The sequence below is a fragment of the Leptodactylus fuscus genome, chromosome 3 (genome assembly GCF_031893055.1).
Source record: "Leptodactylus fuscus isolate aLepFus1 chromosome 3, aLepFus1.hap2, whole genome shotgun sequence".
Classification (NCBI taxonomy): Eukaryota; Metazoa; Chordata; class Amphibia; order Anura; family Leptodactylidae; genus Leptodactylus; species Leptodactylus fuscus.
The window spans coordinates 154,415,427-154,438,433 of NC_134267.1; the positions used below are offsets into that span (position 1 = coordinate 154,415,427).

General features: G+C 41.7%; 1 protein-coding gene across 1 annotated transcript in view; it reads right to left on the reverse strand.

Moving 5' to 3' along the window:
• The window catches only part of XXYLT1 (xyloside xylosyltransferase 1), a 149,636-nt gene extending 130,292 nt beyond the window's left edge, over nucleotides 1-19,344 (reverse strand). Inside the window, exon 1 of the mRNA XM_075268580.1 lies at nucleotides 18,803-19,344. Within this exon, the coding sequence (XP_075124681.1) occupies nucleotides 18,803-19,276 (474 nt within the window). The 5' untranslated portion in view covers nucleotides 19,277-19,344. The remainder of the gene's footprint in view (nucleotides 1-18,802) is intronic.
• Nucleotides 19,345-23,007: the final 3,663 nt, after the last annotated feature.

Consider the following 23,007-nt stretch of genomic DNA (forward strand, 5'->3'; position numbering starts at 1 on the left):
ATATAACAAAAAGTCATCACACAAACACCAAATTCCTAAACACTAGAGTAACCAAGTCTATGCAAAATTATGCAATTTATTTGGCAACTATTACATTCAGATCACTGCCTGGAAGAAAACTGAATTATCTGCGCACTAACCTATTTCCTGAGAACAAAACAGTTGTTCCCAGAGATGACAGGTCACAAGATTGTGTTTTTTGTGGATTTTAGTCCAGCTCCTAGCTACTAGTCACAGCTGGCTCTACAAGCACATGATTTACTACACACAGCCATGTACAGAGGTGGATGAAACAAGTTCTCTGCAAGGTGAATACGGCTGAAAAAGATACGAGCCTGCACCATCAGGACTGTACTCCCATGTGAAAAACAACAGTTTTCCAGGCTAAAATCCTATTAATGATAACCTGCTTTATGACACATGGAAAAATATTAACTCTAGGGATGCTGGGACCAGTTTCTTCTCCCTGAGCCTGTGTCACTTTTAGAAATAAATGTCTGCAAAATCAATCAGAGGATGCGATAGGGAACATGAGAAATAGGGCATCACCATAGTGACCAGGCAGTGGAACAAGTTAAGGGGAAAATGCCTGCACTGGAACAACCAAACAAGTGAAGAGGGATGATATTGCTCAGTCAGAGAAGCAACGAGTTACATGTACGAGTCTACCAATAACATCTGCTGGATCATGTGACCAGCCAGGATATGGAAGCCGTGAAGCTCTAGTGACACCGACTGGTGCGAACGTCTAACAAAAATAATCAGCAGAAAACTACCTTGTACTATGAATATAGTGTAGTGCAGTAAAAGTAGATCCACAGACAAAGCAAAGAAAAAAAAACAAAAACACCACACACACACAAAAAAACATTTTTCACCAGAATAAAAACATGAGTTTTTGGATGTGCATCGTCTGAAACCACACCAAGTCTAAATTCACAACATACAATTTTTTACTATACAGTTACAAACTTCGCATCATGGTTTCTCCATAGAACTCTGCAGACTTTCTGCTTCAATTATACCTATAGAGAAACCACCGGCATTTCTTTAGGTATAATTTACATGCTGTGATTCACAAAAATGAAAAGTTTCCACTGCTTGAATTTTTCTCAAGTGTGTGGATGGGATTCAATAGGTTTTCAGGGGCCCAAAGGGGACGAAGCAAGTCCAGCTCGAGTGACATCTCTTCCATCATTGAAGATGGCCGACATCAGCGGGGAGTGTGTCAGAGCCAGGGAGAGGTAAGTAACAGTGTTTTTTTATTTTTGTATCCTCCGTTGGGTCTCCGATTATTATACTCCGGAGTCTGAAAAAGGAGGGGGGGGGGGGGGGGGGGGTTGGGGGGAGAAATGTCAAATGTTCACTTTGGAGCCCTGTCATTCCTAGTTACGCCACTGACAGCTGGCCTAGAAAGCCTAGAAAGTCCTGGAAGAAATGGTCATAATTCAATATTATATTGTGGACTCAGATTGACAGAACATAACATTTACATAAATGGGATTTCTAAACTTTCCTGAATTCCTGAAAAATAAGTATATAACAAGCTCTGCATCTAAAGTTATTATATCATATAAATAGAAGTAACCCAGTAACAGTTATCTTGAGAAAATCACTGCTAAAATGGGAATAACTATTCCCCATCCCTAGGCCCTACAGAAACAGCGTAGCACATCTGATTATGCCATTTCCAGAAATGTGAAGCTCCCATTTTCCTCTATGGGAGTTACGAGAAGAGCGTACAGCAGCTACGCTTGACTGTTCTCATAAGTTCTGCCCCAGGGACCAGATCTCAGAAGCAGTTATTCCCATCTCAGCAGCGATCTTTCAGACATGGGAATAACCTTGTAATAACTAATCATTTTATCTACAAGAGTTCAGTCGGCAGCTTTTTCCAACTCTGACTCCTCCGAAAATTGCACCTGAGTTAATGAAAAGGAAGATTAATATTTTATAAAAGTTATATTTATTATCTCTCTAGTGGAGGAACAAATGTACTGCAACTGTAGGTCCTGTAACAAGTACAAGAATTGTCAGTATGTGGCACAGCGGCACCATAGACACCCTCTCAGCGTAATGTATGGACGTTTCCCCAAACCCAGTAAGGGAAGGGAAGATCCATTTATTTTAACTTGAGTGTCACTGCAATATTTACATACACCAAATACCACCCGGGGGGGGGGGGGGGGGTGTTCATCTATTGATCGTCTGCCTCAGACAGCGGAGGGGGGGGGGTGTTTGGGGGTGCTAGTGGTAACATTACACTGAATACAATGCAGTAATATGTTGTGCAGTAATACTTACAGGAGGACGTCTTCCCACATTTCCCGTTTCTTCCCTTTGGACCACCATGTGGCTCCTCTTCCTTTGGGCCATATATGCAGGGCTGGTTTTAGACAAAGTGGGGCCATGGGCAAAATTAAAAGTGGGGCCCCAAATGTTTAAATATTGTATCTACTATATAATCATATTGTTAAGTTGATGTACTGCACTGCCCATCACTGCTGTTTACTAGTGTTCCTAAGGCCTTTAAAGAGGACCTTTCACCTCCTGGGGCACATGCAGTGTAATATACCGCTAGAAAGCCAACAGTGCCCTGAATTCAGCGTACTATTGGCTTTCCCATTCTATGCCCCCGGTGAAGAGCGGTAGGTCCCGGTACTGTAGCTCTTCACTGTCAGAATGGCGTTTCTGACAGTCAGTCAGGAACGTCCTTCCTCACAGTAGCGTTTCAAATTGCCCTTGCTGCCACCCCCTCCAAAGTGCCGCCTGAGGCCACTGCCTCACCTCATTAGAGGTGCGGCCATGGTTTGATGTAATAAGGAGTACTAGGGTTCTGAATAGAGATGAGCGAACGCTATTCAAAACAGCCGTTTCGAATAGCATGCTCCCAGAGAAATGAATGGAAGCAGCCGGCACGCAGACTTTGCTGCCGAACACTTAACCCCCCGCGTGCCGACTACGTCCATTTATTTCTATGGGAGCTGTTTTGAATAGTGTTCACTCATCTCTAGTTCTGAATTGGTTACAGCACTGACGGCTGTATTCTCTTCTCCAGAGATCACAATCTATGATACTCTGATCCTAGGTAGTGAATAAAAGTTTCAGCTACAAATGGGGCAGGTTTCGCTGGCTTCCTTTCCTTGTATCCTGTGCTTGCACTGACATCCTGCCCCTCCCAGCCCACTACATTTCGTTGTATACAGTATTTCACATCTACTTTTGAAGAACATAACATCTGTGTCTTTCAGATGCTCAGTCTCTTGGAATACAATGCAGTAATGTAAATACAAGTCTTATGAGTTGGCTTATTTTTCACATATTCATAATGCAAGCATAAGATAAACCAAGCATTCCTGAGGCTTAAGTAAATAAAACTCGAGACTCTCAGCGGTGGCTGCAATGTCTCCAAAACCATATTGGCTGCAAGTCTGTAGCAATCAACAGTTAAAGGGTTTGTAAATTATTATTTTTTTTTTTTTTTGTTAATGCCCACACATATGAGATCAGGTGTTCAGGTTGTGTCCAATACCTATACTATACAGGGTCACATAGACAAGAGTAGAAAGCTCTGTACACTGTATGGTGACCAGGTGATATTAGTGCAGCTCAAATCCCATTGACATCAGACCCAAGCCCCCCCTCCCCGCTAGATATTTCTGGCCGTAAAAACTCTGTTAATGACAGTAAAGTTACTTTTTGCAGCGCCTAATAAGAGGAATTCAAAGATGTCAAATCTTTGGAACTTCAATAGGTCCCTGCCATGGAATCCTATTAGTATCCCACAATCTCTTAGCAATGACCGTAAACACCACTCTAAAATAGTTGTAAAACCGACACACTTGGTCCTGTATATTACGGCTGTATTAACCCAGATCTTCTTTATTGAGGCCTGTGATCCAAATTCTTCTGCCTTACAGATTTCTGAAAATGGCCTCAGGGTTCCTGTACATGGTACAGCTCAGGAGTAATATGCAGGTTAGTATCAATGCAGGACACACCATGGCCACAGCTTATTACAATTATACTGTACAGTTCTAAGCTTCGGCTCACTGAAAAGACGGTAGCTCTTACCCTAATGTGGTGGTCTCTTGAAATAGCAGATCTGTGGGATGTTCAAACAGGAAAATAGGTCCGCAGTCCTTTTGGGTACGTTTAAAAATTAACTTTTAATCCATTATTAAAAAATACAGATTCCAAATAGAGATCAAAAAATAAAGTTCCAAAGTGAAAAAAGTTAGGAAAACACGTACATAGTGGTTAAAAAGTATGGAACACCGACACATTTCGAGGTAGAGCTACCTCTTACTTATGGCAGGTCTAAACTGACTAACAGTTTCTGTTTAAATATCCTACGTAATTAAATAGCTTATACGTTGCACCTGTGTTTGCATACAATCTCAATAGTATCCTTCTCTCTTACCTGACCGGATCCTCAAATCACTACCACAGTAATTATACAGATATACATCCAAAATTCAGTTAGGTACACTCTCCGATTTTTGACTTTTTTTATATATAGAGCTGTTAATTCATCCATTTATATACTATTGTAGTTCTCCGGCCGCATCAGAGCTACATTGTTTTTATCATGAACTACAATTCCCCTAATCCTCTTGGATTAGGTCACATGATGTATAATGATTAGGTGTCCTTTATTCTATTCATAATATTCCCCACTTGGTTTTAAATAAAATTTACGGGACAAAATACCATACCCGCTGTCGTATCCACTGTGGAGTGATCTTGGTTCTACATTCCATATACCGTATCTATAGACTCATTTAGGTTTATTGCGACTACACATCTCCCTCCACCTCCGGTTTCATACAATTGTGTTTTTAGACACTACAATTCCCATAATCCTTAGAGTTAGATCACGTGATCGATGTTGACCTATCCTGGTTTCTAAGGGGCTATGTTCATAGCAGTGATGTATCCAGTCTCAAGATAGGAGATATGTTCCTGCGATCTCAATAGATGTAAATAAGATCTGTTTTTATATCGAGTCCAAATGGTGTTCTACAATTAAATTTTAGTATGTAGAAGGCTTCCCTTCTTAATAGTGTATCTCTATGATTACCTCCCCGTTTTGATTTTTTCACATTCTCTATGCCAAAAAATTTCATGGTCTGAACATTGCCTTGATGTTTACTCGAGAAGTGCCTCGAGGCTCCCGACATACCTTGTGTCTCGGATTTCCCGCTGTCCCTGATGTGTTCCATGATTCTGGTGCCCAATTTACGATTGGTACACCCAATATAATCCAATTCACACTCAGTACATCGAATACAATAGATTACTGATGTTGTAGTGCAATCTATATGATCTTTGATAACCATATTAAATTCTGAGGCGCTGCTTCTAATTTCCTTTGTAATGTACACTTTGTCACACGTTTTACATCTCAATTGCTTGCATCTGTGGGATCCTATCTCTCCTTCTCTATTTACAGTAACCTCTCTCTCCGCTTCCAAATAACTTGGAGAGAGTATGTTCCCCAAAGTTTTGCTTTTTCTAGCCACAAATTGTACCCCATTACCTAAGATCTCATTGGTAACGTTATCCAATTGTAAGATGGGTAAGTTTTTAAGTATCACCTTTTTTATTTGGTTAAATTGGGGACTATAAGCAGTGCTAAAGGTGATTCTGTTATCCCCTTTCTCTTCTTTTTTATTCCTTCCCTCTAAAAGACTTTTTCTGTCCCTCATCTCAACCTTTTTCACAGCCCTTTGTAATACCCAGTTGGGATACTTGTGTTCCCGAAATCTCTTGAGTGTTTCCCTGCTTTTCTCTGTAAATTCTTTTTTGTCACTACAGGCTCGTTTTGTTCTTATCAATTCGCCCACTGGCACTCCTTTGATTGTGTGGCATGGGTGGCAACTATCTGCTCTGAGGATGGTATTCCCTGCACTGGGCTTCCTGTACAGGGAAGTTGTTACTTTACCATCCTCAGACGAGCCTCTTAAAGTGACATCTAAAAAGTCAATTGTGACTTTATTTTGTGAAAAGGTAAATCTGAGGCCATATTCATTGCCATTTAAGTACTCAATGAACTCTGGTATGGGCGCTACATCTCCGACCCACACAATTAGTAGGTCGTTGATGTAGCGCCCATACCAGAGAAGGGACTTGAAAGGATTCCTGTCCACAAATATGCATCTCTCCTCCCAATAGGATAGGAACAGATTTGCCAGAGAGGGTGAAAACGGGGCGCCCATGGGCGCCCCGCATAACTGTAAATAAAAATTGTCACAAAAAAAAAAAGAAAAAGTTGTGTCTAAGTAAGTAGTTTGTAACGGCAACGATGAACTCACAAACTGGAGCCGTAAAGGTGCTATATTTGTATAGATGCATAGCTAGTGCTTCCAACGCACCCGTATGAGGGATGCTTGGGTATAAAGCACATATGTCGCTTGTCACCCAACAAGAATCCTCTTGCCACTACCTCGAAACGCGTCGGCGTTCCATACTTTTTAACCACTATGTACGTGTTTTCCTAACTTTTTTCACTTTGGAACTTTATTTTTTGATCTCTATTTGGAATCTGTATTTTTTAATAATGGATTAAAAGTTAATTTTTAAACGTACCCAAAAGGACTGCGGACCTATTTTCCTGTTTGAACATTACCTATTTGGAGTCTTTGCTTCGAGGGTCCAGAAGTTTCTAGGTCGTGCACCCCAGGGGATTACGGTGAATACATGGTGAGCCTCAGTGTTTATTTTTTGTTTGAAGATCTGTGAGATATCCATCGACCTAAGGACAGGCTATTAATATGCATTTCCTAGAAAACACTTTTAACACTGAATCAGCAACAAATACTTAAACACTAGGTTCATCTGCGATTTTTCTCAAGGAGAAAGCTGACAGATCTCAATACATTTTGTAACGCTCGCCTGACATTCACAGAGGATTGTGTTAACAGCCCGGATGATTTTTGTAATCTCAGATACAAGCTGTCTCTTTGATGGAGCCAATGCTTACACTATAATCTCCATCTTGCCAAAATAATCCACCTTTGGATTATTTTGTATTTCTAGGGTGCTCATGCTGAGGACACGTATTTCCCTTTGTCTTCCGTAGGGCAATGGAGGCTACAGCCTGGCATGTGGTCGTGTAGGTAAAATAAAAGCAATGTAGACACATCTCTGAAGAAACAAGCAACAGTACTCCATCTAAATATTCCATTGTCTTTTGGTATAAAAGCAGAAAAGAGGAGAAACAAGAAAGTCCTCCAATGATCACAGATGTGAATCTTTTGATAACATTAAAATGTAACTATTCAATATTCACTTGAATGTATATAATACCCTGCAGTCTTAGAGGTTCTCTACCTGTGCTACTCCATGCAGTCTGAGAGGTAAATGCTGTGGCTGAGAACAACTACTCTGGAAGTGGCAGATTTAGTGACTGTTCAGGTTCTGCAGCTCCCGGGGAATTAGGGGCCACCCACAATTTTCAATTACTGAGGCAAAGTGGCAAACCAAAGGTGAATGTCAGAAGATATTTGGTTAAGGCGGTGGGTATGATCTACAACAATGGATAGTCTGTGCTTATGATCTGATTGGAAAGAAGCTGGTTGGAAGCAAAAAAAAAAAACAACAAAACACAAACCTCAGGACTTTTAAGTGTATGCCCTCATAAAAGTTTGCTTGGCATACTCTGCACACCAGTTTTAGGTCCCCACTTCAGATGGGGAGCAGGATCTGTCACGACACCATAACATCTGCTGGGGTACTAGGTTGGGATGGTTTTCACGAAGGGGTTCTTGACTTGAAAAAGCTGAGAAATACTAGTCTAAGTACAAACAATTAACCATACACAAATATACAATTTCTGGAACAATGGGGACATCGTGTGGCAATATTATAGAACTGCATGGTTATATCCAATAACTTCAGTACAGTTTATACACTTCAGGGGCATTCACACTTTGGCCGTTCTCTGCCCTGTGATTCTGACAAAAAGCCAGGAGAAAACTTGGGGACAGCTTGCTGGCGGTTAGTGTAAAAACCCATTTATTTCAATGGGTTTTAAAAGCAAACCACCAGTGTCCGTATGCTGCCTCTCCGCCATGAAACCGTTTTTTTTGCACAGACATAAAGTTGGACATTCAATATTCACTTGAATGTATATAATGCCCTTGCAGTCTTTATGTCTGTGCAAAAAACAAGGCAAAAAAAACTGTTTCATGGCAAAGAGGTTATGGATTTTGGAAAGTAACGAGTTAAAAATTAAAACACAAAAGTGAAAAATGCCTACGTCTCCTAAGGGTTAATATACTCCTGTCAAAAGAAAAGAAAAAAAAACCCCACAGCAAAATCTATAACAAAAAACCCTGCATTTCCACAGAGTGGGACCTAAGCCTAAGGGAGTTTTCCTGAACATAAATACCGTATATACTCGAGTATAAGCCGAACCGAATATAAGCCGAGGCCCCTAATTTTACCACAAAAAAATGGGAAAACTTATTAACGCGAGTATAAGCCAAGGGGGGGAAATGCAGCAGCTACTGGAAAATTTCAAAAATTAAAATGGTCGGAGTTTTTGGGTGCAGTAGTTGCTGGGTTTTACTACTAGTTTTACTGTGGTGCTTACTTATAATGTAAGCGCACCTTCATGTGAAATGTTGTGCACATTAGATAGTTTAGATGCACTTTCATTAGTCATAGCTAAAAAATTGCCCAATTGCCCCTTTTTAATGCTTTCTAACCTGACGGGTTCTTTCACACTGCCCGTGGACTGGAAAGCATTGTTAAAAAGGCCCACGTCATAAACGCAGTATAAATGTAGCACAAAAAAAAGACAAAAAAAAAAAAAAGTGTAATTCATAGAAAAAAAAAAAAAAAAAAAACGCCAAAAGTAGCTAAATAAATGTACCGCTATAAATTTTTGTCTCATCAATTATTGTGCGGTGTAATAAATCCCACACTGAAGAATTTTTTGTGTAATGCACACAATCCATTTGAAATCCACTTGTACACAATGGGTTTTTTTGCTCTTACTGCTACAATCGTCAACAAAGTTTTAACACATCCCCCACAACCCACACATCACAACCCCCTGAGCACTCATAACAATGCCAAACAATGTCCACTTTGGGGTTAATTGAAATTTTACCCTCACTTTCCGATATGCATCCACTTTCCTCCAAAACAATGAATCAGATGCAACTTCAGCATCCTACATTTCATTATACACTTAACCGTTTGTGCCATGGCCCATGAATGTTTGTCTTTTAAGAGAAAAAGTACCCTGTGTGTGTCAGTTTAATCTACATACAGTATCCCACTACATTCATCATTATACCATGTGCCAAGAGTAACATCTCTTCAGATAACTGTGGAAAGCCCCTGGTCCATGCGGTCATCTCCTGAATTTGTCATATTATCCCACATGCCTAATAATCTGATAGAGGAGGATAGGGCTGAAAATGTAAGCAATATCCAATCGCAAAACTTCTTATCAATATCACAAGAGAAGTTTTTGTTTTCCAGATGCCTTTTGACTTTCAGTAAGTAAGTAATGACAAACCTGAAAGAAATTAGATACTCCCGTTCCATGGAGGATGCAATGCTTAGTACAGGGAGCGGGGGCCATATTGCCTCGCAGGAGGACTCAGATTACAGTCTTTCCACATCAGCGTAAGGCGCTTTTCCAACAAGTAGAGACATATATACAAACTAGCATCTGCCCGCGACTTCGTCTGCGGGTTGGAGTGGGCGCTGGAAACCCTCCTCCCATGTGGTTTGTTCCCCCCTTGTGCAGCTGAGACAGGCACCCCGCAGATTAAATTTGACATGGCAGAGCTCAGTGAATTTGATTTCTTTCATTCCCTCCCATTATCATTATAAGAGGCAAGTCTGCAGCAACTCCAGTGTTTTATAGGGGAACCTGCAGAGGATTATGGGAAATGTCTATCGATATAAAAGGTTTCCATTTCCCAGAAAGCTGTGTGTTGGTTGAGTTCACATGGTGAATAATTTGTGGGACTACAACAGCCTGAAGTACAAGGTTATTTGTTGTACACAGTATGGATATTTTCTGAAGAATTATTTTTTTGTTAAAAACTGGACTTCCTGAAATAAACTCCTTTGGATTCTTTTCATCAATCAAGGTCTGATTGTTTTTAGAAAAAGCTCATGCTTCACAAGTACAGTGGAAGATTATCACCATACTAGGCTACTAAGAGAGAACAGTGCGCCACCACACAGATCCTGTTCCCTGTCTAGCCTGCAGTGGGAGATTATCAACATACCGGGCTACTAAGAACGAAAAATATACCACCATAACCTAAAATGTTACCCGCACAAATCAAAGTGTATTATCACGTTTCGGGATATGGTATATACTTGGGCTCCAAATAGATTACTACGGCTACATCATCCATCCAGTACCGCGTACGGTATGTTATATCACTGAAGGGGGATTTTTTCCTACTACTTATATCTGGTATTTGTGTCTGGTTGTATGGCATTCTGTTATGGGCCATGCTATTACTTGCCCATTGGCATTATGACTTGAGATACTCTTGTAATATGTGCAGCTATATATATTACATCCAGGCACCTATGACTAAAGTGTGTTGTATTATAATGCATTATATTTACCCCTCAGGGTTATAGTCTTAGCCATCTATGGTTAGGTAATTTTTGGTATTTGGCTATTACCGTATTTTTCGGACTATAAGACGCACCTAGGTTTTAGAGGAGGAAAATAGGGAAAAAAATTTTTGAAGCAAAAATGGTAAAATATTTAATATATGGGAGTTGTAGTTTTGCAACAGCTGCAAGGCCACATTGACAGGTGACCCTGCAGCTGTACGGGGACGCAGAGAGTGTTTTTTTTTTGCGGGGCCAGATGTACTTTTTAGTTATACCATTTTGGGGAATATCTATTGCTTAGATCACCTTTTATTGAAAAAAAAAAAAAAAACCCGGCGGTTTATGATATATGATTTTCTACTTTTATATATATATTCTAGGGACAGGAGGTGATTTAGAACTTTTATTTATTTCATATTTTTAAAGCTTTTTTTTTTTTTTTTTTTTTAAACTATTTTATTCCCCCCCCGGGGCTTGAACCTGCGGTTACTTGATTGCAAGTCCCATAGACGGCAATACAACTGTATTGCCGTCTATGGGACATTCTGTATATTAGTATTACGGCTGGTCATAGACCCAGCCGCAATACTAATACAGCAGTGACAGGCCTGGGGGCCTTCATTAGGCTCCCGGCTGTCACCCGAACAGGTCGGCTCTTGCGATATCGCCTCGCAGGAGCCGGCCTGCAACTTCACAGGTACGGGGCCGGTGGGGACCGGCCCCGGGGGAGAAGGCGCCGCCAATCCAGACTACAGATCCGGCATCCGCTGTACTAGAGAGGCGGATGCCGGCGAGGGATAGACGCCATCACAGGTGCCGGGGCCTGAGACATCGCTGCGCTCCTCTGCCCTGCATGAAGCCAGCGGCGGGGGGATGGAGGAGCCGAATAGCATCGCCCCTGCCGCTGCTGGCTTCATGCAGGGCAGAGGAGCGTAGCGATGTCTCAGGCCCCGGCCCCTGCATCTATCCCTTGCCGGCATCCGCCTCTCTATTACAGCGGGTGCCAGGCGCCACATTCGGACTATAAGACACACCCTTCTTTTCCCCAAAAATTTTTTGGGAAAAAAGTGCGTCTTATAGTCCGAAAAATACGGTATGTCCCCCCCTATTTATGTGCCTCATGTTATTTGTATCACATTTTTTTAATCGTGGCATTAATAACATTTATTAGTTTTATAATAATTTTGTGTGTATTTTTCTTAGTATTTTGGCTGGTTTATTGCACACAATAGCATGCTACTTTGTTTTTTTTTTTGGTTTGCCATCTCCTGTGATGTACCATTTAGAAAAGCCTGTAGTGTCACTATATCCCTAGACAAACATAAGGGGTCTAGTTTCCAACATGGGGTCACTTTTGGGGGTTTCCCACTGTTGTGGTACCTCTAGGGCTCTGACAATGCAACATGGCACCTATAAATCATTTATATAAAATCAGAGCTCCAAAAGAGAAATAACACTCCTTCGCTTCTGAGCTCTCCTCTGTGCCCAAACAGCAGTTTTCGACCACAAATGGAGCATTTTTGTGTTCGGGAGAAATTGTGCAACAAGATGGGCTACTTTATTCCCTGGTAAAAGGGGGAAAAAAAATATGAAAAAGTACATATAACTGTAGAAATTATAGTTTTGTTTTGTTTTTTTTAATTGACAGCTAAATTCAGAGAAGTTCAGTGAAAAGCCCGAGAGTCAAAATGGTCATATCACCCCTAGATTAATTCCTTAAAGGATCTAGTTTCCAAAATGGGGCCACTTTTGGGGTTTTCCCACTGTTGTGGTACCTCCAGGGCTCTGCAAATGCAACATGGTGTCTAAAAACTATCCTAATGAAACTGCTACACTGAAATTCCTAAGGGTATGTTCACACGGTGGCAAGCTTTTCCACCGCGCGAACTCTCCGCGCGGCTAGTCGCGATGGAGTGCCGATGCAGTACATTTGGTTAATGTAAATTGGTTCGAATTTTCTGTGATATGATTGTCTGTGCTTTTATTAGAATAATAGAAATTTTCCAAACTGATAATTTTCTGAACATTTCAGTATATTGTCCTTTTTTTAAACAAACAAAATATAATGAACAAAATTTAGCACCAACATAAAGTACAATGTGTCACGAAAAAACAATCTTGGAATCACCTGGATAGGTAAATGCATTATAAAGCTGTCCTCACAAAGTAAAAGATGATATTTTTGAAAAACAGGGTCTGAGCCTTAAGGCCTAAACTACCCGGTGTCCTTAAGGGATTAATTCTATACACTAAAAAAGTCAAGAAGCGCAGAACTCCTTCCCTTCTGAGCCCTGCTAATTTTTCTACATTTCCATAAAATTTCCCTTTTTTCATAAATGCATAAAATATCAACTAAAGTTCACCACTAACATGAAGTACAATGTGTAACAAAAAATATTATTATTTTAAATTATTATTATAATTTATTATATAAAATAAATCTCTAAGTCACTTTGGTTAGTTAAAGCATTTCAAAGTTATTGCCACATACAGTTTTTAAAAAGTGGGACTGTGTCCTTAAGGGGTTGAAGGGAGTGTTAGCAGCAATTGTGTTATAAACCTAATCACAGTACCCTATAGAAGAGACTCTACAGTTTCCTAACAAGTCTCTGTTATTCAGCTTTGGAGCTCACTTCTACGTGAATTGTTGCTTTATTCATATACAGATGAGGAGAAAAGGAAGGGGGTAAAGTTTATATAAAAAACAAAAAACTTGAAAGTCTTCAGTAGATGATACCTTTTTTTAATGTAAACTCATAATGATGACAGATTATAACGTTTCAAAGCTCTCGGCTTCACTTCAGCTATATCTAAAAACAATTTCTGAAGGATGCATATTTATGTACAACAGGACGCTAATTTTAGGAGGGGGGGGGGGGAGAGAGGCTTATTGGTATATACGCGTAAACAATTCCACAGTTCCAAGATTCTTATCAGGTCACAGAGTGGATTTATGGCTGTCTCAGTTCAGTGATTTCTGTAGGATACCATGAACCTGTGTGAGAGGTTCATCCCATTCCCCAGAGCATTAAATAAGGTCATCAGCTTGTACTCAAATCCGTAACGTTTAGTCTACTTAGGGTCCTTTCACTCCTGCGCTCGTTGTCCGGTGTGTGCATTCCGCCGGGTTTGCGTCTTCTGCCCCGGCAAAACTTGAAAGGGATCGGAAACCAGGCGGTCAGTTTTAAAACCCATTTATCTACATGAAGTCAAGGACCATCAACAAGGACTGCGCTTTACCCGTAGGATTTTTGAAGAACTGTATTTTTATTGAGATTCACACACAGTGTGTGAATCTTAATAAAAATACAGTTCTTCAAAAATCCTACGGGTAAAGCGCAGTCCTTGTTCATGGTCCTTGACTTCATATCCTCACACCTTGGTGATTGGACGTTGCACCTCACACTACCCCCAGGAAGGAACCCCCTAGTGAACGGTTCCAAAACCTATATGGTGATTGTGATCCTTCACAACCCGGCCAGGTGAGAATAACCATTAAATTGGATTTTATTCTCACTTCACTCACTTACTACACTATATACAGCGCGGTGCTGTCCCTCTTTTTTTTCTTTTACATTCATTTACATGAGTTTGCAAAGGTGACCACCCGTGTACCGTTTTGATTTTTTTTTAGCCGGACACGTGGGACTTTGTGTCTGGCTAAAAAAAAAATGGTTTCCCCGTGGACAAGCAGAAGACACACACAGGCAGTGACCTTTGCAAACCCATTCAAGTGAATGGGCTTTAAAACTGACTGCCGGGTTTCCGTCCTCTGTCCCGTTTCGCTGGGGCAGAAAATGGAAACCTGGTGGAATGCACAAACTGCACAATGAGCGCAGGTGTGAAAGGACCCTTAGAGTATCAAGATCCCTGGGAAGAATGACCCATGAATGGCTAGTTCAGGGCTCGTTCACATCTACGTTGCCCTCTCCGTTGTGCAGGTTTCCATTTCCTGCATAAAACAGAGCAGGAGACGGAAACCTGCAGGAGACTTTCTCACCCATTCATTTGAATGGGTGAGAGACATGTCCGGCAGTGAGCGTTTTGCGCTCTCCGCCGCGAAACCGGGTTTTATAATCCGGACACAGAGTCGGACATGCAGGACTCTGTGTCCAGATAAAAAAATCCGGTTTCACAGCGGAGAGCCTAAAACGCTCACGGCCGCTCACGGCCGGACCCGGTCTGTGCTTTGCGTCTTCTGGCATGCAGAAGACGGAAAGCACAGAACGGAAAGTAGAACGCAGGTGTGAACCTAGCGTCACACGTGAAAACCACCTGGCTTATTTTGGTCTGGAAAAAAAACGCTTCCTAATTAGGAAGTGGTTTTTGGACCTTGACACGGTTTTTGGAGCGTTTTCTGGATCGGTTTTTGGTAAAAACCGCTTCAGAAAACGCCAGGCTGTTTTCCCCTCCTCCAAAGTGAATGCACCTTAAAAAACCGCGGCGTGGTTTTTAGTTGAGTTTTTTGCAAAAAAAAACGCGCCAAACACAGTTTTTACCTCCCATTCACTTCTATTGCTTTCCTCAGGCGGAATCTCCCTGAAGAAAGGTCAGGTCGCTTCTTTTTTCCACTAGCGGCAAAAAAACGCTAGTGGAAAAACTAAAGCTAGCGGTCTCCATAGGCCACCATTGTATGGAGGCAGATTTTGAGGCGAAATCTGCTGTGAAAATCTGCCTCATAGTCCCGTGTGAACTAGCCCTAAAAGCTTCCCAAGGCCCATCATAGTCTCATCATGGACCAATGTGACGCTAATGTTTCAGATTTATTATAATTGATCACAATTGCAGATATCCTATGAAATCTTGCCATCAACTGGAAAAGAAAAGGAACTTGGGTTTCTGGTTGTGAGATCACCATAAACACTTCATCTGCAAAATCCTTTAGCCTAATTTCAGACACACAAATGTTGCTCCCTTTGTAATGCGGAGACAGTGATTCACTTGAAAAGCATCTAGGACATTGCTGGACCTGCTTCCTGTATTTGGCAGCTGGCTGATCCCACCTGGTGCCAAATGCAATGAGCTGGAAGAGACAAACTAGTTTCCACCTTCCTCTCTTTCTGCAAAAGTAGTCAAGGCAGATAGAGCAGGGAGCAGCTGTCATATAATAACAGTAGTCTAACCGAGCAGCAATAGGTAACTGCATGCAGCTATCTCCCAACAGAGGGCATCACAGGAGCTTAGAAAGTGGGGACACAAGGAAGGCAAAGGGGTGAGGGGGCTAATGCTGACTACTAGACAAATGCACAGGTAAGTGCAGGACATAGTGTTTAGGGTACAATGACATAATATAGTAATAATGCCAGAGAGCTGCCCCATTACAGCATGAAGGCTACCAGGATTTACAGTACATTCACACTAATACTGCAGACTCTGCCCTACAACATGTTATTGCTTGCTAACTGAATCCAAGACCTGACTAAAGGTTCCTAGGCCTATCTTCACAGATAAAATTTAGTAGGGGAATCTAATCAAGATTGACTTTTGGTAAAATTTCAATCCACTTTAATAGTAATGTTTGGGGGGGGGGGGGGGTACTGACAATTATACATCCTGCTGACCTTGCCAACGTGCTGATGTTCTGAAGAAATCTGTACTTCTCACTGCTTGACACCATCAGGTAAGACAGGCCAAACTTCAGGCATTCGTGTGTTCTCTAATCCAGCACAGGCTGGTGAAGTGAAGTCAGTATCACATGCAGTATTGTAGTCTCCTCTCCAGACATTTCAGTTTTAGTAAATACTTGGAATCTCCATGAATCAAAAATTCTAATGTATTTTCTAAACCTTTGCTGTACTATTCCTCTATTGCTCCTCCTGAATTTTTACAAATAAATTGACAAAAGAACATTACTATTCCTCTTGTCAAACACGTGTATCCCCAATCAGTGTTGACAGTACCAGACTTTGCAGAGACACACCCCTTTGACAATTGGAATGGTACTCCCATTTTTCCCTTTCTAAGTGTATGGTCAGGAGGAATAAGAGGAACAGCATATGGAGTATTAAGAAAAGATATTCCAAAACTATTTAATGAAAAGTAAAACAGACAAATCATGGCTCAAAATTAAGCGCTCATTTTAATACCCTTAAGTGTAAGACAAAGGCTACATCATTGTACGTGATTATGACTCATTTGCCCAACTCTCTATGGTTATTATAAGCATAAAACAACCTGGGGGGGGGGGTTGTAGTAGAAGAAAGGCAATTACTATTATCATCATTGTTTACGCACACCACCAATACCCCAGAGTCCCAATGAGATTATGGTCATCAAAAACAGAGCAGGACGAATCCTACTGGTCTATGTAAATCTTCATTCGGTCTAACAAGTGGACCTATCAAAGAAGTTCTTATACACACACACACACGTTGGATGCAGCCACTTTGTTTTTGAGAACTATTTTGAGAACTATATTGCAGTGGTCCCCTTGCAGCTAGCAACCTAATGAAGCTCACCATGGAAGCCCTCAGTTACAGCCATAAACACTGGTCATAATATGACACATACTGGAAATACATCATGGAATTCCCATTGCCAATCTAGATTGCATAATATAAATAACTTTAGATAATTACAGTAAAATACAGATTTTTTTTTTTTTTTTTTTTTTTTTTTTTTTTTTTAATTCAAAGAGTCTCTCGATCACCAGTACAAGATGAATGTAGCTGACAGTGAACACAAGCTTGGGGACCTATGCACTATTGTCATCAGAATACTTTATTCTGGAAATCAAGACGAGGGCAAGGTATATAGGGAGTCTACCAAATTATTAAGTTGTCCACAATCAACAGAACATGGAATAACTTCATGTTCGGAGAGGGTCTGACGTCTGGTACCCCATCAATCTCAAAAACTGTTCTCCATTCTTCAATCCTGATGGACGGCAGACTAGACATGCACTCGTCCACTCTATTCATTCTCTATGGGAACAACAGTCATAGCCAATTACTGTACTTGGCCATCTTCAGCGCTCCCATAGAGAATGAACAGAGCAGCAGTGCGCAAGCTTGATTTAATACTACTTCAGGACAGAGGAACTGGAGCACTGTTCTCAGGATCAGTGGTGGTCCCAGTGGTCAAACTATCACTGACCATGGAGTTATAGGTGCTACTCCACCACCCCTGGCGCCGTTGGAATTTTTTCTCTCTCTAGTCCACACCAATGCTTCCCTGTAAATCCCCCACTGCTTCAGCACCTCTGCTCAGGGGCATAACAAGGGGTCCCATAGCAAAACTTGTAATGGGACCCCCTTCTACCATGACCACCTTCAGCAGCAAGTTTAAAACTAGAAGTGTACAATCATTTTGGTCTCCTTAGCACACAGGGTAATGAACATAGAAATGTCACAGTTCAGGGATAACGGCCACAGTATAGGACTATTGCCCACAGTGAGGTCACAGCACATAAATCTCACTATGTACACTGTGACATCATAACATATGAAGACAATTATAATCATGACACATGCAGCAGCTATGATGCTCCAGTAGAGATAAGCAGACAAATTCAGCTTTCTACTCCTCCTTTCTTAAGAGGCAGACTTGGCCAGGCCTGCCTCCACTTTGGTCTCCAGTGAGCATTACACAGCAGGTCAGGATATGTTGGAATGTGCAGTGAACACTGAATTCGAGGAACAGGGAGGATTGGACAGGAGAGGATATAAGTGGGTATCAGTCATTATCTGTTGGAACAATCCAATAAGTAATGGCCAAATTAAAAATTATTTCTTGGGCTGCATTATGGCCAAAGATGTCCGTTCTTCCATCATACATAGGTCTAAATGGAAATGGGCACCATATCAGCAGCTAAGTCTGCTACGGTGGTAGCTATGCCTCTGCCACCACTCCAGTGGTCTCTGATACAGTAATGACATTCCTGACTACCCACGTGACCATGCAGCCAACAGTCGCCTTGTGTACACTGCTGTGGCCATATGGGAAACACAAATATATACAAGAGCATAGTTATAGAGGGTGTAGCGGAAACAGTCCAGGCCCTGGACCCTAAAATATAGCACTATTCTAAACGGCATAAGGCAGGTAGGGAGCAATTTACAGTTTACATTGGAGCCCAGAAGCTTCACGTTAGTGGCCTCTGTGTGTATGTATGTGTATATATATATATATATGTATATATATATATATATATATATATATATATATATAGTCCCCTTACAGGTCAGTGAGCACCCACCTTATACTTGAAGCTGGCCCCTTGCAGCAGGTCCCTGAGCACAGTTTTGCCGATCTCTTTGCTTGGCTCGTCGGCTACAAAGTGCAGGCTCAGCACCTCTGTACTCTCGAACTTGCCATATTTGACCAGGGAGCGCAGGGCCACCTGGAACTTGTCCCTGAGGCCAGGACTCCTGTCCACCTTGGTGAACATCATGAGCAGGTGGTAGTCCTGCACCCCCCGGCTCTCCAGGTTCTTGCTCTTCCCTTCACTGAGCTTGAGCTCTGCAGAAGACGCCGGCAGCAGGTCCATGTCTGGGATTGCACTGTGCACTGCGCTGTTCTCCTTCATCCTCCGAGTGGTGCTGGAGAAATTCTCCTTCCCAGAGCCCAGGTAATAGAAAGCAAAGACAGCCAGGGCGGCGAGCAGCAGCAGGACAGCTTGGTAGGACCTCATAGTGGCGATCCTGCCGCTCAGCTGCAGCACGGTACTCATCCCCGGGCACACCGAGCTTCATACATCTCACCACAACATTGCCGAGCAACAGGGGGAAGCCATGCTGGATGTGCTGGAGGATCACATGATAGAAGACACCAACAGCCAATCAGCAGTAAGCCCGCCTCTTCCCTGCCGTGTCCGCCTCGTTTGATTGGCTACTTTGTGAAGGGACGGCACTGACAGCACCTAGTCCAGATGAGACGCTGTGTTCGCGCTTTTTCCGCGGTTGCTGAGCAGACTATTGCGAAGTCACACGGAGCGGATATTTAAGAATTGTGCAAAGTCTAGCAAGAAAAAACACCTCATATAAGGGGTGTACATAAGCTTAGAAGTGGGGGGAGAGGAGGCGCTCCCATAGGACTGTTGTATCGTTGTATCATAATAGAAATAGTGTGTCTGACAGGAATTCGTCTCAGGTTTCTTCTCTAGGCAGCTCTACCATTTTTTTATTTTTTTTTTTAAATCACCTTTATATCTTTTGCTAATATAATGGTAACATGTTCAGCGGCGGCGCACAGAGAGTGTCATTGTCCCCAGTGAAGTGACCATACAGAGAACTGTAGCCTGAAAGTTATTTTCTAGACTACAAATATTGATGGCCAGTCTTTGCGACTCCTTGCCCAGACCCCAGGATGAGCTCCAGATCCATCCCCAAAGGAGACAACGATTCTCTCTCCCATAGGTTGTTTTTGTTACATTTGCTCTTAGTGTATGGCTTCCATATATATATATATATATATATATATATATATATATATAGCTTAGGCTAGGTTCACATCTGCGTTCAGATCAGCTGTCTGTTTCCTGCTCCATTCTCTGTATTAGGCTCTCAGAACAGCTGCTCAATGGGTAGCTTGGTGTTGGACACTCCCAAATCTTATATTAATGACCTATATTTAGGAAATTATTGAGCATTTGGATTTTGTTCTTCTTGGTCTGTGCTTTTTGCGCTTTGCCAATGCTGTTGTTTGAGGCCATTATATTATGAGGTGCCTTTCTTAGGTGTCATAGGGCTCGTTCACATCTGCGCCCGCACTCTGTTCTGCAGGTTTCCATTTCCTGCACAAAACAGGGGCAGGAGACGGAAACCTGCTGGCATTTGAATGGGCTTGAAAAGTCTCCAGCCGTGTGCGCCGGTGAGCGTCTTATGCTCTCTGTGGCAAAACGTTTTGCCGCGGAGAGTTCAAAACACTCACAGCCGGACTCGGCATGACAGGTTTCCATCTTCTGAAACCCGAAAACGGAGTTCAGGCGCTGGTGTGAAACCAGCGTCAGCAGCAGAGGCCATAGTTATCAGACTCATGTTCCCCTGAATTCCATCTGTGAATGTCGATGTAGATTAGATTCCCATTCAACATCCATCTTGGCTTTAAACAGATTTAGCCTGAGAACACATGGTATGAATAAAGCTGCATTTTGATTTCAGATTTTCCTGTATTTTGCTTTTGAGCGATAGCCAGGAATGGATTTAGCAGAATGGAGAAGTATAAGAGCTTCTTTTATATTTTCCATTCCTTTTAAAATCACTGTTGCCTTTGCTCAAAAGAACAGCTTTTACACAAATTGTGGCCTCAGCGTTATAGAGCTTTTTGTTCATGCAATAAGTGGGTGCAGAAGAACACACTTCACTAATGTGACAGTCTCTGCTATTCTCTCCTATCTGTGTGTGCAAACAGGAAATCAGCAGCAGCCTGTGCTGTATAGATACATAGGAAAGAATAGCAGTGGGTGCACAATCAGACTTCCTGGGTGCACCAATAGGTTAATTAGCATATGAATAAAAACTGTCTCATTCAAAAACCACTGAGGCGATTTACATACAAAAGGTACATGTGGAATAGACTTTCTAAAGCAGGGGTAGGGAACGTACGGCTCTCCAGCTGTTGCACAACTACAACTCCCAGCATGCATACTGGCTCTGCTGTTCTGGGAACTCCCATGGAAGTGAATGGAGCATGCTGGGAGTTGTAGTTTCACAGCAGCTGGAGAGCCAAAGGTTCCCTACCCCTGTTCTAAAGGCTATGCAAGGATGTGCTTAGTTAAAAATGACTTTTCCCAATGCTAGAGCCCCTTTAATTTACAACACATTTATGGAGCAGAAAAGAACAAATATGGCGCATATTTCTTGTGCAAAGTAGCCCAAGTTTAAAATGGTGTAAAGAATTTACAATTTACTTTGTTCACCAAAGATTCCTGTTGTGCACCACATATTTGTCTTAATAAGCAAGAGATGATTAACCTATGTTAAGCCAAGCCAAGAATTGTAGAGTCTTTGATGTGTGCACCAAATATTTGTTCCTTACAGCCTGCAAGTTAAAAAAAAGACCTTCATGCATATGCAGTTATATACAGTATACTGCTAGAAAGCTTTCCCGTTATGTCCCCAGGGCTCGAGATATCAGTGCTCTTGCTGGTTCCTAACAATCTAGCGTCATCGATGACACTAGACTGTTAGGAACGGCCTTCTGACAGTGGGGCGAGATATCACTCTAAAACTATTGCTGAAAGAAAGACATAAGTGCCGTTTGGAGTTTGCCACGAGCCATGTAGGGAACACAGCAAACATGTGTAAGAAGGTGTTCTGGTCTTTTTGGCCTAAATGCAAAAGTGCTGTGTTTGGCAGAAAAGTAACACTGCTCATCACCCTGTACACATCATCCCCACTGTGAAACATGGTGGCAGTATCATGCTGTGTGGAGGCTTTTCTTCAGCAGGGACAGGGAAGCTGGGCGGAGTTGATGGGAAGATGGATGGAGCTACATACAGGACAATCCTGGAAGAAAACCTGTTGGAGGCTGCAAAAGACTTGAGACTGGGAAGGAGATTCACCATCCAGCAAGACAATGACCCTAAACTTACAGCCAGAGCTACAGTGGAATGGTTTAGATCAAAGAATATTCATGTGTTAGAAAGGCCAGACCTAAATCCCATTGAGTATTGATATAGGGGACTGAATACTTTTGCATGTCACACTTTTCAGATTTTTATTTGACTAAATTGGAAACCATGTATCATGTTCAATCCACTTCACAATTATCTTCTACTTTGTGTTGGTCTTTCACTTAAAATCTCAATAAAATACATTTAAATTTTGTGTTTGTAAAGTGACAAAATGTGAAAAAAGTTCAAGGGGTATGTGTACTTTTGCAAGCCAGTGTATTTCAAGGGCTACTTTTCAAATAAATCAGCAGATTAAAAGATGGTATTTAAGGTAAGAGAGGCGTAATTACAGCAAGAGGACCTCCACAGAGCAGCTGTTTGTAGTGACAGCACTCCCAAGTTCATTCAATATATGACCAATTCTATTTAAAACCCAAGGACAACCACCTTACAATGTATGGCACTGCGCACGGCTGTCAGTGAAGAGACTACAACTCTCTCCCAAACGCGATGGAGTCTCTTCAAACAGCTGATCAGCGGCGGTGGCCCCAGGTGTCTGATGCCCAGCAAGCTTTGATTGATCGGACCACGTATTAATGTATGCAACTACAACTTATACCAAAGATTTTTCCTCCTTTTCTTTTATTGAAATTGCATATTGTTCTGATTATGCAGTGTACAAATTATTTAATCAAGTATTTACAATTGTTACATAATGTACATTTACACTAACAGAAGATTTCTTTTTCTTTGAGTGAGCAAAAATAAAGCTACATTCAAGTTTAACTTACAAAAATGATTACAATAAAACTAGATATGTTTTGACATTCATGAAAGCACATTATCTG